General features: G+C 39.3%; 1 protein-coding gene and 1 long non-coding RNA gene across 2 annotated transcripts in view; one reads left to right on the top strand and one right to left on the bottom strand.

Annotated features, from left to right (window-relative positions):
• Nucleotides 1-337: 337 nt before the first annotated feature.
• Nucleotides 338-1,449, bottom strand: LOC146459268 (uncharacterized). The gene is made up of 2 exons (XR_014858038.1): nt 1,331-1,449; nt 338-870 (listed from the first exon to the last, which is right to left on the bottom strand). It is a non-coding gene; the product is annotated as an uncharacterized LOC146459268 (long non-coding RNA).
• Nucleotides 1,450-2,882: 1,433 nt separating this feature from the next.
• The window catches only part of LOC146459260 (chromosome-associated kinesin KIF4B-like), a 120,718-nt gene continuing 102,464 nt past the window's right edge, over nt 2,883-21,136 (top strand). Inside the window, exons 1-4 of the mRNA XM_085089810.1 lie at nt 2,883-3,311; nt 6,705-6,794; nt 7,992-8,155; nt 8,809-8,903. Coding sequence (XP_084945936.1) covers nt 2,883-3,311; nt 6,705-6,794; nt 7,992-8,155; nt 8,809-8,903 — 778 coding nt within the window. The remainder of the gene's footprint in view (nt 3,312-6,704; nt 6,795-7,991; nt 8,156-8,808; nt 8,904-21,136) is intronic.

The raw sequence follows: 21,136 nt of genomic DNA, 5'->3' as shown, positions 1-21,136 counted from the left end.
AAGGGGCACAGTATTATAGTCACACTAGATGTCCTCCTCTCCTTTACATGTACTAGTCACTTTAAATCTACAACATATCCATTATACCAGTAATTATATGTTATTGGATAATTTGGAGAAATATTGAAATACAAATTGAGGGGAACTCTGCTCACAAGGCATGCCCCCACTCATAAACTAAGGGCCTGTTTACATCGAAGTGTATTTTGTACACCAATGTGAAGGTGGATGACTTGACATAGTTTGCAGAGCATACCAGAGATTTCAGCTACTGACAATAGTCAAGTGCAATTAAGATCAAATTAGCATACATCTACTTTGAAGGTCATCTTGCAAATCAGCTGTCAATCCCTTTTATTAACAACACAAATTACATACAATTTATACACAATTATATATTTATACAATAAGCACAGAGGTAATAAGTCAAATCATCAATAGAGATTTCATATATGCTTGACTTTTGATGTAAAATACATGCCTGAAGTGACAAAATATTTTTTTTGTATGGGAATATATGGAAATTTATACAGTCAGTTATGCATAGAGTGTATACAGCTCAGGCATGCAAATTGTTGTACAAGCATACAAGATATACTTTAAAAGTATAAGTAGAATGTAATTTCTGCACAGCTGATTCTTAATTTATGGAACTAAGTCGCAAGTGGTTCCCCTTTTTAGTTATTAATTTTTCTGTGGATCTGTGCTTGTGATAATTAACTTTAAGTTTCTCTCGTCAAACCAACGGATATGTTTGCCCACGTACAAGCAACAAAACAATGCTTCCAATTATTCCATCTATTCTCCTCGTAGTTGGTTAGCTTTTCTCAGTTGGACTACCCACTGGCCGCTTGCTCGTCATGATTTTACCTGGTGAAATGAAGAACCGGTAGTTAAATTTGATTTTTTTAAACCAGGAGATTACGCGGACTCGCGGGTTCTTCGTCACGTTTCATGGCGTGAAAGGCAAATAGTGGCAAAAATCCAACTACTTCAACATCGTATAATTCACTAACCAAAGAGGCGCTTAGGGGCGCCTGGTCATTTTCTATTAAGAAATTAACCTTCTTTGGAATGGATATTAATTTTGAAGTCTGAGAAGCTTGAGTTTGGAGAGAAATTGACAAAATGTAACATCAACTCAAATTTCACGAGGCGCAACAAAGGCCGACAATGAAGCAGCGAAGTCGAGCCCTAACTTGTCTTAGAAATTAAGTTTAGAGTCGAAAAGTTTCCTGCAACTAGACCAGTACCAACTCGAACGTGTCCTGTGGGTTTGAAATCGCAAAGCTAAAAACAAGTACGTTAAATGATTAATATTGATACTCACTTCTTCCTAAAAGCCCGCCATGTTGATTTCATGACCACGATAAAAGAGCGTTCGTGAATCGCTAATGCGACCAACAATAATGCCTTTCGAACCGTGTCCAACCTCCTCCGATCTTACCCCACCTCGTTTTTACCGACTGATTTGCATAATTATTCATTTCTGCTCGCGCGTGTGGCTCTTGGTAACAAAGAACTATTATAGAGGGAAAACGTTATCTCCAGAAGGCATTAACAGGAAAAACGAACGCTGAACCTTGATTGTACACTTCTATATTTTTGTTATCTCATATTTACAAGTACGCTGTCTTCATGTCATGTATTAGCCAATCATTTTTTGGCATGTATTTTTTCAAATTTTAATTTTAGGAGCCGTTACTATATTTTTGTTATCTCATATTTACAAGTACGCTGTCATCATATCATGTATTAGCCAATCATGTTTTTCCATGTATTTTTCATTTTTAACCTCGAGCCGTTATTATATTCTCCTTCAGTATAGCTCTGGCCCTGAGGAAGACTAATTCTATTAGTCGAAATATTGGCCACTAATAAATCTGCCCTTTGCCGTAGTGCTAGCCTTTCATTCAGTTTTGTATTTTCACGTTCAAGTGACGCCTGACACGAGGTCTTTCACAAGAGAGATCCGGCAAAATTACCAGCAAGTTTTATTCCTGCGTTGTGTGGACCTCTGCATTCAAAAGTTTTCTAAAGAACTATTGTAGGTATAGGCAAGAAAAGTAAAACTGTTATCGGAAAACAAATGTGCTACCAAATCCCGTTGGAGGTGACCCAGTTGCCCACGACCACGTGATGTGTCTAGAACTTTTAGCGCGTTCCCGCAATCTACCCTCTTTTTTTGAGCAACGAAACACTCATCAAGTTCAACAGAAAATGGGCATTCATGATACCCTTTAACTACAACGTTGTAGATAGTTAAAATAACTTCAGGCATGTTGTACGGGTTTGGGTCACCAGTCACGTATACGGCCACGAGCGGAACTAAAATTACAAATCGAAAACAGTCCGCTTAATTGACCCAAGCTTGTGATTATCGATTGGTCATCGATTGACCGAAATCAATCGATATCAATTAACTGATTGACATCGATTGATATCGATTGATCGATTGGATTTCCGATGATCGATTGTCATCGATTGATCAGGCCGGGTCCCTGATAACTCCCTTCTCCTGGATTACCCCAAGACAGAGTGCTCAGACCACCCGCTGACCAAAAAGCCTGAGGACTCTGGGTACGAGATTGCTGGGGCACTGGAATTTTATTACCGCAGGATTTCTGCGCTATTTTTTAAACAATGCAAACTGTTATGGGACAGTCAATCAAAAAATTTCTCTTTTTTTTTCGACTCCCCTGGAGCTCATCCGCTCATCCGCCTGAGGACTCTGGGTACGAGATTGACGCGAAGGTTTCTGGGATGTGGCGGGAATGTGGCGGGTATTTTAAGCGGTTAAAATAATTTTATTCACAGAATCTTGTCGATTCTTGACTGATCGCGTTTATCCGATCTCTTCTTGAAAATTTAAAAGAATAATCATGTCAGAGGAAAAAACCATTCCCGTGCGTGTGGCTCTGAGAATACGACCGCTTATTCGGAGAGAGATCAGCGATGGCTGCAAGGAGTGCGTCAGGTGTATTCCAGGGCGCACACAAGTTGTAATCGGCAGTGAAGAAAAAAAAGCTTTCACATACGATTATGTCTTCGATCCGTTAAGCAAACAGGAGGATCTCTATTCAAAAGCGGTGGTTCCTTTGCTTGATGGTTTTATTAACGGTTACAATGCAACAGTGCTAGCTTATGGGCAGACCGGATCGGGCAAAACGTACTCGATGGGAACGGCTGTGATGTGCAACGAAAGGGATGAGATGAATGGCGTGATTCCTCGACTGATAAAAACGTTGTTCGACGTGATAGAAGAGAGGAAAGACAAGACCCAATTCTTGTTAAGGGCGTCCTTTTTAGAGGTGCGTATACTAACTTAACTTTGACATCAGGTCATGTGGTGGGTGTTAAGCCGCCGTTCCACTTTGAAACTTTTAGCTGAAACTTGCGTGCAACGGCGCTGCGAAATAAGTTTCAGCAGGCGTTGCACCGTGTACTGGTCGCTTTGAGTTTGAGTTCTTATTAGGCCTCGCGCTATTGATTCTGAAGTGATCGAGATACATGGCCCTATTATCAAAAGACCTAAGTCTAATAGCGAATTCCTTTTTGTTGGTTTCGTGTATGTTAATGTAAGTCTGTTTTCCCGGTCCTGTTTACTGTATTTTGTGTACTTCCCAACCCAGGATGAATTTTATGTAGTTTGTTATGTGTATTTTCGTGTTCTGGTATGTATTTTATTTTGGCATCTGCAAATGCATTTTTCTCCTTACGTCCAAAAATGATGCTTCTTTATGCAAGGTGTTAGTCGTCACGCATATCTTTACCGGTTTGAAAATCCAACCAATAGTCTTCATCCACACCTCATTACAATCAACACTTACGCCGAAGATTTAGTGATCTGATTTAGTGATCTGTTCCTCGTGCGAGGGCTGTCGAATACCATGAAAAGGCGTGAGACCTTTCGCTGGCTCAAGTTAAAAAACTACGCAATTTATTTTCTTCAAGAAGTTCATTGTACTAAAGAGAAAGAGATCTTGTGGACCTCAGAATGGGGTTTCTCAGCTGTCACAGTTAGCAGCTATTCAAGTGCTCGTGCCGGAACTTGTATGCTTTTTAATAATTTTAAACATAAAATTCTGAAAGAATTTTCTGATCCAAAGGGAAGATTTGTCATAGTAGACAGTCAAAACAGAGGATAAGACTTTGACCTTAGGAAATTTTTATGTGCCAAATGACGATAACCCGTCCTTCTTTAAAAGTGTGCTCAATCAGCTTCTCTCTTTCGACTGCGAAGAGATAGACCTCGGAGGTGATTATAACTTGGTTCTGGAGGTTGAAAAAAAATATGGAGGAAACCCGACCACTCATAAAACTTGTTAAAAGAAGTTCGATACATTGCTAGCCTGTTAGATCTAGTTGATATCTGGCGTGTTAATCCAGATGTCAAAACATTCACCTGGAGAAGGAGGAAAGCTGATGTGCACTGCCGTCTAGACTTCTTTTTGACCAGTTCCAGTTTAAGTACAACGATTACAAAAGCGGACATTTTACCTGGCTATAAAACTGACCATTCTAACACTACATCTTGCAAATAATACAAATCCTAGGGGACCAGGTTTCTGGAAACTGAATACCTCCTTCTCGTCAGATAGCGAGTATGTTGACTTAATCAAGGAAACAATCAATGGTGTGGCGAATGATTACAAAAATGACAGAGAGGTTGACGCCGTTCTCCTTTGGGACACTATGAAAATGCAAATTCGATCAAGCTTCTTTTCACTACGCAAAGAAAAAGAAAACCAAAATGAAATCACAGGAGTCAAGCTTAGAAACCGATATATTATCTCTTCAAAAGAGACTGGAAGAAAACAATCTCTCGGAAACAGGCAAAACTGACATTTCTAATGAATTAGATATTAAGATTCTCCAGAAAGAAGAAATATGTAAATATAAAACCCGTGGAACAAATATAAGATCCAAGTCTGCCTGATATAATGAAGGAAAAAAACACAAAATATTTTCTGAATTTGGAAAAAAGACATTTTAAATTTCGTTTTTCTAAATTGTCGTAAAACGGTTGACACTCAAGTACACGTACATGACCGCGAGCCACTTTTAATTTATTCACATTCTTTCGTGTACACATCAGAAAACCCCGAAGCATGCGATAGATATGGGGTTACAAACCAAGAACTGCCGCCTCTTGACTGAAATGTACGTATACTTAGTAAACACTTTGTATTCGGAAGACAAATAAAGAAAGAAATTAATAAAGAAACGGGGGGAAATTAACCAGGTTTATAAACGAAAAAAAGACAAAAGAAGGTTTCAAAACTGGTTTGACATTTTCGCTTGGTGTTATATATCAAATTTCTATTTAAAGATTTCAGCCAAGTAAACTCTTAGCTGCAGGCGAAATAAATTGATTTATATTTAGAATCATGAGTCAATCGGTTTGCTGCACTCTACAAACACATACAATACTTCGATAACAAATCATTCAGTATTACAAGCCGGCCATATTGCGCTATATTTTTAGAACGAATTGAAATGGCAAAGTTCGATTTTTTTTGCCACAAAATTACTGAATCTGTTCGTTATATTACTTAAGAAACATTTCCTTGCTTTGTTGCTTCTTACTCAGTCCGCTTAAAGATTTGAAAGCTTGCCCAGCAAATGTGTTTGTGCTCTATGAGAAAACCTTGCCTTGTACTGTCCGAAATGATGACGATATTGCAGTTATCTGTTTGGCAGGAAAAAGCATTTATTTATATAAACAATGTGAAGCAGCGAAGGAAAGAACGGCAACGAACAAACAAACAATGTTTGTAAGCTTACTTCTTCCGTAACCAAGTCTCCCTTGTTTTCAGCCTTAGTTGCTGGCGTAGCGGTCCTCTGTTAAACAAGTCTATGCGATGCAAGAGGAAGAGAACCTCTGATATTTTTCAGTGGCGCGAAGATATCCTTGACTCCCTTCATCCCAGTCTCCGTTTCTCGTTTTCTCTTTCTTTTTTTATTATTTTTTTTTAACCTGAGGAATATTTTTGCCATTACTCGTTTTCTCGTTACTCCGTTACTCGTTACTGCGTTACTCTGTTTAGTAACACCCATTGATGAACCACAAATGACAATTATTGCTTCTTGATGCTTTGTTTTTTATCCCAGTCACTATTATGTAATACAGTCAACGGTACACGTTACGTTTTCCCAGATTATAATATAAGCTGGGAAAATATTAGTTTAAAAAGGCCTTCTTTGATATGCATATGCCTGAGGAGCTGTTTATTTGGAGGAAAGTTGGGAAAGCCTTCAACCCCAATTAATTATACATGCATCTCTGTCACTGACTAACCCTCTTCTAGAAACGAAGAGCGTACAGTATGTAAATAGAATGTGACTTTCAAAATGTGCGCGTACGTGTAATTAATGTATGCTGTGCAGAAATCTCACAAAAAGTTGTCCTAGGTAAAAGAATCACCTGCCTACCCAACCTACCCTGGGCGAGCAAACTTTTATTTTTTCCTTACTGAAGCCACTCTTAACTGTTTATATAAGGAACTCATCGTAGTCTCGGCTGGAACCAGTTGAGCACCAACACCAACCAATTCATGCTGGGGAACTGGGATAAGCTGTGGAGCTGCTGAGAGCCAATAAGCTCAGGAACACTTTACCTCACCTCCGAAAAACGTTGTGTAGTGTACAATGTATGATAAGGGATCTTGATAAACTGCATTGGTACATCTTGTTTTCTGCAGATTTACAATGGAGAGATTCATGACCTGTTAAATCCCTGTACACCAGGATCAAAATTAGCGGTCAGAAAAACTCAGGATGGTGTGATTAAGGTAATTATAAGATTTGTCAAATATTGCACCCATATCGTGTTGTCAGAGCCCTTATGCAGACATGAAACATAGCAAAATCTGATGGCAGCAAATGGAAAAGTTTTTGAGGCCATATTAGGGAACTTATGAAAATCACATGATCGATTTTAACCAATGGAGGCGCGCGTAATTTGATAGAGAACTGAGATCGTAATAATGACTGCTGGCAGCCAAGTACAAGACAGTAGACATCCTCAGAGATATAGGAGCAGTCAGTTGGGAGGGGGGGGGGGGGGGGGGGGGGGAGGCCTACAAAATTTTCCCGCCGAAAGAACGATTGAAGAGCCTGCACAATTTTCATTAAAAAAAATTACTGTCAACAACCAAAACATTTAAGAAGAATACCCCAGTTTTGAGCTTAATAATTTGAATTCCTGGGACCGGAAGTCGAATAGGAAAGTTAATTCAACGAGTGGCATGGGATAAATTAGTTGTGCAGTTTTTTCTCGTGGTATACTGTGAATATCCCACTCACGACTTTATTTTTCTTAGTATACACACGAGCCTTTCACGATATACTACTCGAAAGCAATGCATAACTAGTATGTAGTAAAGTTATAACCACTGTAGGCAGCAACTGATACTCAACAACATTTTATATGAGGAGGCTCTGCCCTGGAATCCAAACCCTTACCCTTTGACAAAAAAGGTGATCCTTCATGATATATCTTTCATAGAAAATGATGCACCCCTTCACATACCCACATGTAAAGCAGAAACACTACAACAAATTATATCCCAGAAAAACATCAAGCATTACCAGAAGGGAATGATTTTAACAAATCAATGAAGCACTGTGTTATTTATTAGGTTCGCAATGTTTTCCCGTCCCTTTCAACTACTGAATACCTGCCATTTCACATTTAAACTGTGGTACATCCAGACAAAAAAAGGACCCCTTTCAAGTAGAGTCTATGGGCCTTCCCTTTTAGTCCATTATACATCCTGACACCCCTCCCTGACAGCAGGGCACAATCGGACACAATGTAACATTTGGGTGGGTGGTGATAAGGGATAGACAGAAATGGATGGCAGGATATCCTTGCATTTCAGAGCCATGACAGCAAGGTTGCTGCCGAGTACAGTGTAAATGACTGTAAATATAACAAGCTTGACTGTCCTATCTATTGACATTGGATTATTGTTTTCTTTTTCTAGATTGCTGGTTTACAGGAAGTTCCTGTTAGCGGAAGAGATGACATGATAAGGTGCCTCACGATAGGGTCTGGCTATCGGGCAACCGGGGCAACAGCTATGAACATGCGATCGAGCAGATCCCACGCAGTGTTCATGATTCATCTGGAACAAAGGGATCTGCATGGGTAATTTTAATACATATTATTTTGAAAATGTCCTAAGGCATTTCTTCTATTGAGTGGATATGACCTGCCAAGATCCCAACTCTCAGGAGACTGTGTTTGAACCGTGATCAGGATGGTCTTTGTCATCCAGCAAATGGCTTTTACGGATCACAACTCATATTAGTGAAATGGCCAGCTACTCTTGGTTTCAGACTCCCCCTGGGTCCCCCACTCCTCTTTACGGGTTTGCTTGTTCCAGTCTTGTAGAGATCTTGTTTTGCCCCTATGGCATGTGGTTTGCATGATTAGTAAGGCTCGCTCCCAGGTTCTCTCCGTTCCCTGGGACGTGACGAGTAGACACCTTGGGCAATAGGTTGATAATTATGTTTGCTTGAGTATTGCGATAGAGACCGATAAAATTTAAAGAAAAATTACTGTCTCAACAACCCCTTGCCCAATGAGGTGATCATCTGAACTGCATGCATTGCTTTACTGGTCATTTGTAACCAACCAAGGATCTAGGTCACTGTGGACAAAAGTGACACCTCTACATTCCTGAGCTAAAGTACTCAAAACTTACAATGATAGAGACGTCAATCCCCATTTAATAAAAAATCAGAAACTTGTGTAAAAATAGCATACAGCGTATCTTCTGAAACTTTCTTTCTCTTCAGGGGTGAGCTGAGAAAGGCAAAATTTCAACTTTTTGATCTGGCAGGATCCGAGAGGGTCAAAAAGACCCACGCTCAAGGGGAGCGCTTTAAAGAAGGTAAGTATCTAAACAACTCAGACATGTTTTGTTTAAACAAATACAGGCAGTAACCTTGTGTGGGGTCACGTACCCATTAAGAGAGATGCTTGCTTTAAAAGTGTGACTTGTATGAAGCTGGGAAGTCGAATAAGAAGAAGTGTTGGCTTAGAATAGGTTAACTTTCACAGTCAGGATGGGTGTTTGAAAGTTAATCCGTCCATGTTTATAACATCTGGCCCCAGTTGCTCAAAGGGCGGATAAATTTATCCACTGGATAGTTTGGTATCCGGCAGATAAAATGTGTGTCAGAATAGATTTTCCCGATAGTCCTATAATTTGTGAATAGAGTAGAAGCATATACATGTATGTCAAATTTAAGAATGGGAATGTGTGGAAAACTTGCCAAAAGCAGTTGCTATTCTGGATAGCAACTTATCAAGTGGATAATATAGTTATCCGCTCTTTGAGCAACTGGGGCCTGGTCGACCACGTGTACAGCACATTAATTGCGTTCAGACTCTAGAGTAGCATTTTCAGCTCCTCACAACTACGTTATTGCTTAAAGAAAAAAGACAGTGATTAATATACACGTGTGTTTTTCCGGCCACACCGAAACATAAAAGTTTTCAAAAGATTCCTCCAACGGTTATCGATAAAAGGAGTAATGCGCGAAAGCGTGACTTAAAACCCAAGCAATCATGATCATTCTTTTCTTCACCAATCTCGGAATAACTAATTGTACCGGGACTCTGTCGAAGTCTTAGTCAGGTTTGCTGGTTTCAGCTGGATAGACCCTCCCCTCCCCCTTTTTTTGTTCGACTTTTGATAAAGACCAGTGGAAAGAGCGTTACAAAATCAGTAAACTTGCCAAGTATGAAAAATGTTATGTTAGAAGCGAGCGAAGATACAGCCCTGCAAAGTCGCGAAATTTTACAGACGTTTGCCGGTATGATGGGGGGCACCACAAACTTGCCCCTCCCCTCACCACCACCAATTCCACTACCATTAAGCCGCCGTTACACGTTGAAACTTTTAGCTGAAACTTGTGTGCAACGGCGCTGCGAAACAAGTTTCCGCAGGCGTTGCACCGTGTAACATGGTCGGTTTCCTGAAACTTTTTCGAACTTGCGTTGCGAGACAAGTTTCACGAAAAGTAGAACCGCTTCCTACTTCTGCAACGGCTCGCAACGGTCGCAGTGGTGAAAAAACAAGAGTTTCACCGTGTAACACCTCTTCGCGAAACTGGTCTCGTTCGCCGTTGCACACAAGTTTCAGATAAAAGTTTCAACGTGTAACGGCGGCTTTACTATACAAACGTCTGTAAAATCTCGCAACTTTACGGATGCATATCCTCGTCAGTTCTCAACATATCACTCTCAAATTTGACCGGCAAGGCGTCCTCCCCAGCGGTGTTAATTAATAGCGTTTCGCTAACTAGTGCGGACTACCCTAACTAATCAACCAAATTTACTTTTACGAAGAAAAGAGTTACAAGAAACGTACTAGTCAATGTAAAAGTTTAAAAACCGTGGAGGGGTCTTTTTCACGGTCTGTTTCTATTCCAACTAAACTATCGTTTCGGGCGGACACCTGTGCTCTCTTTCAAGGGGACAGATTGCAGTAGTCAATTGGGTGTCCGCCTAATATTTAGAGTTGACTTAATACATATAATATTATTTTTTATTTCTTAGGAGTCAACATCAACAAAGGGCTCCTTGCCCTCGGCAATGTGATAAGTGCCCTTAGAAAAGACGAAGTTCACGTCCCATTTAGAGACTCCAAATTAACGCGCCTACTTGAAGGTAAGCAACAAATTATCCCCTCAATAATAAATCGGAGCACGCTTGGTGGAAAAGGGGATAAAATCAACGACATGCCTCCTTCTTGTCATTTACTGGAAGATAATTAATCATTAACTTCAGAACAAATCTTCACAGAGATATTTGAAAACCGTAGGTCTATTAACAATCTTTGTAAACGGAAATGTGTCAAAGACTCGTGGGCAAAAAGACTGATTCATATCACATGAGTATGTACAAGGCGTAGGGAGTAATTCCAAGCTATGTTTTTGTTCCTTTTAAGTAAGCTATCCACAATAATTATGAGTGGTGCCTGCTATCGACTACAGCCAAGTTGGCTTTAGAAAGTGTTTCGCAAGAAAACCAAGACGATCCGTTTCCGAAGAATACTCGCAAACCGTATAATTATAACAGTGTTTTATTCGATTTCTATGGCGAGTTTTCTTAATCTTTCTTGATCGGGATAACCATGAAACTGTGTAACGGGTGAGTAGTCAAATGCAGTAAACGTGTCCAATACAGATCTCAGGTAAAACTAAATTACTTAATTAAAGTTGAGCTAAACATACTAGTTTACGCTTCCGTTTGGGCGTGTGCGAAGCTACCGCAAGTTCCTTAGTCATAAATTCTTTTCATACAAGTCATAGTTCGCTAACTACGTTTTGTCCACGTTAACAGAAAGTACATGTAATAAAAAAAAAATACCATTGTAACACCACTTTCTGCCTTGTTTTTTGTTTCACAGATTCTCTCGGAGGAAACAGCAGCACACTTATGATCGCCTGCGTGAGTCCAGCGGACAAGAATGTGGAAGAAACACTTACCACCTTAAGATACGCGGACCGCGCAAGGGAGATAAGAAACAGACCGGTTGTCGTCAATCCCGACCCTGCAGCAGATGAACTTACCAGGTTAAGAGAACAAGTACGTTGAAAATACAACAACACATACTTCTTCTCCAACTAATAAGCGGAGCAAAATAGCGTTCCTTTAAGGGGGAAAATAGCTGAATAAATCTTGATCTGAATTATGCAAAAATACCATCGTTACTCCCATTTACAAGTAGCAAAACTGATCTTCGCTGGATTTACATACGCCGAACAACTTGTACACAGCTAATAGTTCTGAAGTAATTGAATCTACGAAGAAAGGAACGCTAACCAAATTTGCTTATACTGCACGTCATTCGAAGTCTTTCTACAGGAAATGTTCAAATGCACTGAATTTAATTTTTCCATTTTCTTAAGGTTCAGTTACTACAAATGCAACTGCAAAGAGTCACTGAAAATGAAGCAGGAGCATCAAGGTACAACACCGACGGGTCATTGACTGATTTTTTTTTCTCTGAGCAAACAAAGGAAGGTGGTGGGGCATATAAATTAATGCCGCGAAAACAAGTCCTCTCGCAGAAACAAACTCCATAACTAGCGTTTATTTAGCTGAGCGGGAAGCTCTAGACCGACGAGAGCAGATTGCGAGGCAAGAAGGAAAGAGAGAAAAATTTATTTCTTCTAATTACGAAGTGTGTTCAATTATTTCGATCCCAGCCTTATCTCCTTTGCGGAGGATGCCAAATACGCCTCCCAAGATCCATTCCCATACAATCCCAAACACAATTAGGAATGCGTTCTTTCTAAGTCCAACGCAATAAATTAAAAAAAAAATAGATATAATTTATTTTTCTTTTCCTCTGGCTTTGCGCTCGGCTAAATGAACACCTGTTACGTAAGCTGTCACCTGAAGGAACCAATATCAAGAAACGAGTCAGAACAAGGAAGAATGGGTGGCTCAATTTGGCGTTTTTCTTCTCGTTCTTCAAGTATCAAGTATTTGCTTTTTTGTTGTCTTTATTTTTGTGGTCAAATTATTTAAGATCATTTTAACCTTGATCATTTTCCTGATTAAAATTTTCAGCCATGAAAGAAAATCTGTTGACACCCAAGAAATGGAGGACAGGGTCAAAGAACTCGAGGTAAGGCTTAATACCCATGTAGGCAATATAGCATGCAAAATGTAGAGGTGCTAGGCCCGGTTCATACGTCGAAATTTACATGCGCCAAACCTAATCATTTGGTTCGGCGCATGTAACAATCGACGTTTGAATCAGTTAGGATCGACAGATTTGTATTTGGGTCAACCCGCCGTTCTATTCGACTGGCCAGTTGAATAGAACGTCAAAAGTTCGACTTCGATTCAGACGTCAAACTTTTACATGTGCCGAACCAAATGCATACGTTACGTATAAATTATATACATCCCAGAGGTCTTCGCGCTCCATTCGACTTGGCATACGTAAAGGACTTCATTCTGAACAAGATGGCGGGAAAAGAGGAATGTGCTTGTTTTTCTTGTTTCGAAACAACTGAATATACTTGTCTGAGATACGAAAGATTAAAAAAAAAAGAATCTATTCTTGATGTGTACACGAACTTCAAACTGACAGAAACTTTCCATTACAGGCTATACCAAAGGCAAAGCCTCAAGACTTCTCAGAACAAAATCTTCAAGAACAACATTTGAAGAAAACATTACTCTATTCAAACAGAGATTACGCTACAGAGGTTACCTCGATAACCTTATAGTCTGATAAAACTCTTTCAGAAGTCAACTTCCGCGAAAGAATGTCGGCACTACAAAACAAACAAAAAACGCGCAAAAACATTTTGCGGACGGTTTGTTACGGAATATCGCCCTTCTGTGCCTAACCTATCTTTTTATGGGAAATTAACAATGCACGTTGACAACACGAAGAAAATTTACGTTACACTAAATTAACGCGAATTTTTCAGCAGCTACTGTAGGTTTACATGCATTAAATTTGGGTTTGTTTATGCCTCGCATACCTCGCATGTTTTGATCATGCCTCACACGTCTGCCTCGCATGCCTTTCATGCCTCGCTGGCTTGCTGTTGTATACACTCCTCATGGCCCGGGCCGAGTACAAAGAACCGACAATTTAAAGAATTTAATACAAGCCCAGAAACTTAACTCGTCCCAAACGAGTACAAAAAACGAGACCAAGAACAATAACTCGTGGCCATCGCGACGAGTAATAACAAGCTTTTCCATGTCAGAATTCCTGTTCCCGCCATTTTGAATCTTACTGAATAAAAACAACAGCCGCTGACCACGAAAATCTATTTTCTCACTTTAGCTTTAAGTTTGACTACTTATACAGTTAGGTTTGACGTCTGAATCAACTGCCGAACTTAATTATTTGGGTCGACCTTAATAGGTATTAGGTTCGGCTCATGTAAAGTTCGACGCATAAACCGGGCCTTATTATGTCAAATTAAGGCTACCCTGAGTCAGGCGTTTGGTTTTCCACAACGGAAATGTTGCGCGCGAGGACAAAATTGAATTTTGAGGAGAAGGAACTACACTTCTCAAACTTTCGCGGTGATTGGAGCACCTTATAAAAACCTTGCACCCCGGCGTTGTTGATATATTATTACCTCTCACATTTTTCGCCGCGTGACATCGGTAACTGCTGTTTGTATAGTAAATGGAAAAGCAAGTTGAAGAAGGCTTTGAAATTTGCCCTACAAAACTGTCAAGTTTCATTTAAATTAGATTTTTGAAAATCAGATACATGTAATACAAATGACGGGGAAAATTAAATCGAGTGCATCGAAGGAAAAGCAACAGCAACAACAACCACAAAAACAAAATGATGAACACGGCCGTTTAATTTTTTCCCACTTTTCATCTTTCTTTTATCATTTTAGATCTTTAGTAACTCAGGTAAGGTTGCCGTTTATGGAAGACACCTCGTTTCAGGCTTTTTAGTTGACGACGCTTTGAAAGAAAGTTACTTTTTCAATTAGAAGGGATTTTTTTTAATGAAAAAGTTGCTGTATTGTAGGTGAAGTACCGCCTTTCCAACATCTCGAAAAAAGGAACTTGTTCCTTTAATTTTCTGTAATAAAATAGATTTTAACGAATTCAGCTTTAAGATAACGTCTGCATCCACTTGTAAGTTTTAGAAAAGATGACTTTCTATATACTTAATTTTATGCTCATGATTTCATATTTGCAAAGATTCGTCTACAATGTTTGAATATTTTTGTTTGTTTGTTTTTTAAGGCGGAAAACGAGAAGCTCAAACGGGAACTGCACGCCTCAAAACAAGAGAATAGTAGTCTTCATGAGGTAGGAAGCCGAAAGAAGTAGTCTCAAAGGATAACAATTTTTAAACCCTTCATTTCCAAGATCAACAAAGTATCAACATGTAATCTTATTGTAACTTAAAGGGGAAGTGTCATGGTGTTTTTGACCTCTTTTCTTAAAAATGGTGAAAAAGACCTTAATGTAGCTACAAAATAATTCTAGAACAACGAGAGGAAAGAAATCAACTCAATTCTTGAAAGGAACATCTCTTGATCTATTCTTGCGCATTTTGGAAACAAAAATGCGAGAACTTGAAAAAAATTAGCCTAATTTTTTTCAAGTTTCAATCCATACCGGCCTTCTCTGTCTCTGAATAGAGGCACTAATCCACAGTTTTGTTTCACTGGGGTGATAATTTATAACAAAACTAGACAATTATTTTCTTGTTTCTGTTGACAGGCAAAGGTTTGGGGTTTTCAAATGACATCAAATTCTCGTGATACTTCCCCTTTAACTTTTATCTGTAAATATTTGAACGCCAATTCGATTGTAAATATGATAACTGTAGATTTTATCCTCACAGCTCGGGCGTTTATCTCGATATTGTTTTAGATACATGACCCCACAAGCATTAAAATGTTTCTCTAATTGTTCTGTCCTTCAACTGATTTATTTATTTATTCATTTGTTTTTTTTTTTTTTTTTGCTTTAGCAATTGAAAAAACTGACTGAAAAACAGGAGAAGGTAAGTCAATACAGTGTACCGCATCTGGTTTTATTTTGTTATTATTTTTTTTTTCATTCCGTGGTTTCAAAAGTTTAGGGTTTGGGACGTGTAGACACGGCCTAAAACTTTTATTCTCATCTCTTTAATCGACGCGAATGAGATGTGATAACGAAATTAAGCCTAATCTGTAAACTATAATGGTTATGTCTCAACAGTTCTGATAAGGCACCTTGTCATATTTCTTAACAGAAAACGAAAAAATCGAGCCAAAAAGTGGTAGATACGGAGTGGGCCCTGCCATTAAGCGACAGTGAGGAAGAAGACTCAGTCCACCGTGATCCGGACTGGGTCAAAACTCCGCGATTCAGTAAACAAACGAGGCGTCCGAAAGCCGATAATTCCGGACAGGTAAAGGTACTTGGAATCGAAAATGTTACTGGCTGTTGAACATTACTTGAATCGACAATATTTTGTATGAGTATGATATATTCATGATCAGTGAATCACACAGGCATACTCGGCAAAAGGAAATTCCGAGTGCTCCTATCACGGTGTCGAACCAAAGACCTTCCAATTATTAGTTCGGGTGCTCTACCACTGAGCTACAATAGACTCGTAGGAGCTAAGGCCATTAAACTAGGTTCATGGAACGAACATCCTTCATGCTACTCAAAACTGAAAAGGATTGGAATGCCAATGGTGCGTGATATGCGCAATGAAATATATTTTTTATATATATCTTTTTATTTTTCTGTTTGTATATTTATTTATTTATTTATTTATCCATTTTTTGTTTATTTATTTATTTATTTATTTATTTATTGTTTTATCTATTATTTTAAACAGGGCTGTGGTTGCACTCGAAAATGCGCAAACAAAAGCTGTCCCTGCAGAAAAGCTGCTGAAAAGTGTTCAGCAGATTGTCGGTGCAAAGCGACAATCTGCACGAACCGGATTTAGGTAAGAACTTGAAGCCTTTGATTCCTTTGTGTGCCAAATAATTATAAGCTTAAATCTCGGAGGCTCTCTGCATGATGATCTCTGGATGACAAAAGAAAATTCTTCTGCGACAGGACAGGATCGCATTTTTACAAAGTTGGACTCATTGGTTTTCTTGCGTCTTCTTTTAGGTCTGCAAGGAAACAACTATATATGTTTGTTTTCTTTAGATTAGGTGTAATATTTTCTTGCACTATAAACCAAGCAATACTTCACAAATGACTCAGCTACATTGCGTTACGATTGCGTTACACAAAATATTTACCACCGGCCAAATTACTGTGGGCTCGGAAGTTTGCTTAGCTCGAATAACACTCAAGAATTCGGGAAGGGAAGAAGCCGAGTTAGGCTTATTTTTTCGAATCGCCATAACTCGGGCGAAATTCAATAAAAAAGCTTCATTCTTCGCATCTGAGCTAGGATTTCTATATTTGAAACAAAAGTCGCGAAAATTCTGTCAAAACATTCGATAAACCTAGATTTTCGGCGAGCGAAATTTACGGCTTGAACCACAGGCAGCCCAAGTTCGCGTCACTAGAGAGCGTGTAATAATTAATTACTAGTGGGCATGATGACCTTTGACTGCCTTTGAGTGTAAGCAGCCATTGAGAATTTAAACGCATTATAAGACTTTGCATGGAAAATAAAATACTGTCGATTATGAAGTTCAAAAAACGCTGAATTTAACTTTCATTCAATAAAACGAATAAAACTGCCAAGTTCGCAGCGTCACTAGAGAGCGTGTGATAATTAATAACAAGACGCTTTTCAGAGCGTTCACGTGGGATGCGTTGATTATGTTTAGCACCAGTGGCCTCATTTAATGTACGCCTCACCGATTTTCTAAACTACCCTCCCTTCGCGATTGAGCTATAAACTGAATAGTTTTAGTCAGAAAGATTGCGTGATATTGCGTTGCGCTACTTGAAATTTTGCCGCCAAAAAATAGTTCCCGCAATGTCTTCAGCTGAGAGGAGCACTCTTTTTATTTGAAAAGTTCACTGCTAATCATAACTTTTTGCATACAAGAAAACTTGACATCTTTCATCATATTTTTGTTTCTCATACAAAAGTGTGACGTCAAGTAACTTATTTTGCTAAAAAAGAAAAACAGTTTGCTGTCAGTCACGCATCAGTGCATGACTCACGTTTTCTATTCTGGTCATGTAAATAGAAGTGTAAGATTACAAATTGTTTTCGTTTCATCATAAAAAAAAAGAAAGAAAGAAAACCGGCAAAAACCTTTCCTAAATGAAAACTTTTAGTAAAAATTGACAATCAAACAGTTAATCTTTTTGTGAAGTGGATTTCCAGGTGCGTTTAAGCATCAATTCAACAAAGTCATGCGATATGTGTTTTAGCTTATCAATGATCTTTCCCCCACGTATTCTGGATGGTTCTACAACTGTCAAACAGAAGCATGATTCCTTCGCCTTGAACTCTCCAATTTCCACCGTTTGAACTGTCGAGTGCTTCTTAGAAGTTATTCTTTCGATTTACCGCTTAAGTTCCACCGAGAGATCACTAGGACCTGAATAATCACAATAGTAATTAACTCGCCTGCGATCCCTCCTGACAAAAGAATCCCCTCTAGGAGAAAACTGAATTTGATACATCTAAAACGAGTTAATAATTGAAAGATGCGCATTTGTGGATACAAAGAAGAACAAACAGCCCCCATTTTATAACGTGGGCTGAACAGGCATCCCACGTAACTAGTCAGACGATGACCTTTGAGTGCAAGCGGTATTGGGTTACGGGCAGCCGTTGAGAATTTGAACGCATTATAAGACTTTGTATGGGAAATAAAATGCCGACGATTTTTACGCTTAAAAAAACGCTAAATTTAACTTTCATTCAATAAAATGAATAGAACTGACTCGCCTCTGGTGTATCCTTGTGAATTTTGTAGCCTATGTCACCGTTTCGGGAATGGTCCTTGAAAAGTAATGGGTCTCGGCAAATTTTCGGCGGGTCTCGAAAATCTCGGCGTCTCAAACTGGAGTCTCGGAATCTCGAGCTCGTAAAAAATAAAACGGGTCTCGGAATCTCGCATTTTGAAATTTGAATCTCAGAGGCTCGCAAACCAAGCTGAATTAACCGTCCTAAACTGACAACAAACAATAATCTTGAAAAACGGCTCAACATCGCAATCGCGTCTGCAGCTTCTGTGAAACATGTAAGCTTGGATAAATTCTGCTCGTAAATTGCCGTACTATGCTTTTCGGCAGTGTTAGTAAAAAACACGTTTTGCATCGCGACGTCTCGGGCTCGGATTCAGAAAAAGTAGCTAAGTCTTGGTCTCGGATTTTAAATGAAGGTCTCACGCGGCGGGTCTCGGATTTTACCATTCTATACCCCTACTTATGAGGGGAATGACAGTGATTTCAAAGAATGCTCGAAACGGCAAAATAAACCCCAAAACGCAAAAGAATACAGCAGAGGTGAGTCAGTTTTATTCATTTTATTCAACGAACGTTAAATTTAGCGTTTTTTTAAGCGTCAGAATCGTCGGCATTTTATTTCCCATACAAAGTCTTATAATACGCACTCAAAGGTCATCGTCTCACTAGTTATTAATTATCACACGCTCTCTAGTGACGCCGCGAACTTGGCAGTTTTATTCTTTTTGTTGAATGAAAGTTAAATTTAGCGTTATTTAAACTTCATAATCGACAGTATTTTATTTCCCATACAAAGTCTTATAATGCGTTTAAATTCTCAATGGCTGCTTGCACTTAAAGGTCATCATGCTCACTAGTAATTAATTATTACACGCTCTCTAGTGACGCGAACTTGGGCTGCCTGTGCTTGAACGAATAGCTGTCGAATTTCGTAATGTGCACTGCAACACCTGGTGACGGAAATGACGTATCCAATCTCATTACCAAAGTTACCCTTATCCAGCGATCAGGTCATATGCGCATGCCTCTGCGCATGCCGTAAAGTCTGTTTACCCTGTGGTTTTGCCCGTGTTTTCCGTTGCATAGATTGGATCTTCATCCAGTCAAAATGCTGATCTGTTTGGTCCGACAACGTCGATAACTGCCAACCGAGCTCAGCAGTGAATTTTGGCAGGTCTTAAGACTAGAACGAAGTTGCGCTACATGTCGTTGGCAAAATGAAAGGAGTATACTGAAGGGTTTTATAACCTATCTGAATGCTTTGCGTTGTTTTTCAGACCTTGACTCCAGCAGCACCAGGATGAAATTTTTAAAAATTTTTATTAAGGTGGATTTTTACTGTCGCGTAAATTTTACGTGCGTACAGACGTGAATTTAGGTGGCTTTACGTACGTAAATAGAATAAGAAGCGATGTATGAGCCGCGTGCGTAAACGTGAAAAGTTGAGTGCTGTTCAACTTTTTACGTTTACGCACGCGGCTCATACATCGCTTCTTATTCTATTTACGTACGTAAAGCCCGGTTAAATTTACGTCTGTACGCACGTAAAATTTACGCGACGGTGGAAATCCACCTAACGAGTTTGTGACAAGCTTAAAAGAACAACACGAGGAAAAGGTAAGTTGGTTTTCTTCCACCGCTTTGCACCACTTGTTTCGAGAATTGTTTTGTTTTGCTGCGTTCTCTCTTGGAGTGCTAATAATTTTCCTCCCTGTGGATTCCACGTTAAAGTCCTCATTCCAAAAGAAAGTTCATCATTCCAACTAGCCAATCACACAAGCGAAAAGAACTATTGAACCAATCAGGCCCCAGTTGTTCAAAGGCCGGATAACTTTATCCGCTGGATAAGGCACTATTCGGGGTCTAAAATATACTTCACGTTCAACGTTGTCCAAGGTTTTCGTATAGTCTTAAATTAGACTGTGGTTAGAGTGTGCATATTCACTTGTACACGATGAAATACTGAAATCTTTGCACAGATTGAAACTGTCGGATAGTGACTTATCCACTGGATAAAGTTATCCGGCCTTTGAACAACTGGGGCCAGTACTCAACGAAAATACATGTAACAGGCACCAAGCGCGGAAAATTCCGCTAGACGATCACGATTGGTTTTTCGGTTGATCACAGGTGCAATTGGTGGATTCAGTGGCAAAAAGTTTTCGTAATAATCACAGATCACCATAAAGTTCAACAAAGTAAATGAAATAGCAAAACCGGTATTTCAGTTTTCTTCTCTTTATTTTAGGTTCAGTGTCTCCTTCAACAGATTCCTTGTTGCGATGATTCTCAGGAAGAGACAAAAGAACAACTCCAGGTAATGATTTTTTTTGTCTAAATACACCACAGCACACGAGCTAGGACACGTGTAAGTATAGAAAGGCAAGCAAAAGGAAGCACAAGAATGATTCTCAAAGCAGGAGTCGACGCAAGATCTCAATTCAATCGTAAAAGTCAAGAACAATTGGCGAAACGCAATAAAAAGGTGTTTTGTCTTTTCATTTGCATGCGTTTGTGACCGTTCTGTTTGAGTTTACACAACAAGGCGCAAACACAAATAAAATTTGAATCGATTCTCTAATTTCTTACGTTGTTAAACATGCACGAATGTAAGAGCAAGAGAAGTATGCCTTTGCTTTACTGGGCCATGTTTGTGCTCCTCATTGCTCCGCATTTTAAACCAATCTCAAATTCTTTCAAAGACCTTTCAAA

This window comes from Pavona decussata, unplaced genomic scaffold (assembly GCF_977016875.1).
Source record: "Pavona decussata unplaced genomic scaffold, jaPavDecu1.1 SCAFFOLD_223, whole genome shotgun sequence".
In the NCBI taxonomy this organism is placed as follows: Eukaryota; Metazoa; Cnidaria; class Anthozoa; order Scleractinia; family Agariciidae; genus Pavona; species Pavona decussata.
The sequence above is the reverse complement of the archived record's forward strand: the minus strand, read 5'-3'. Positions and strand labels throughout refer to the sequence as shown.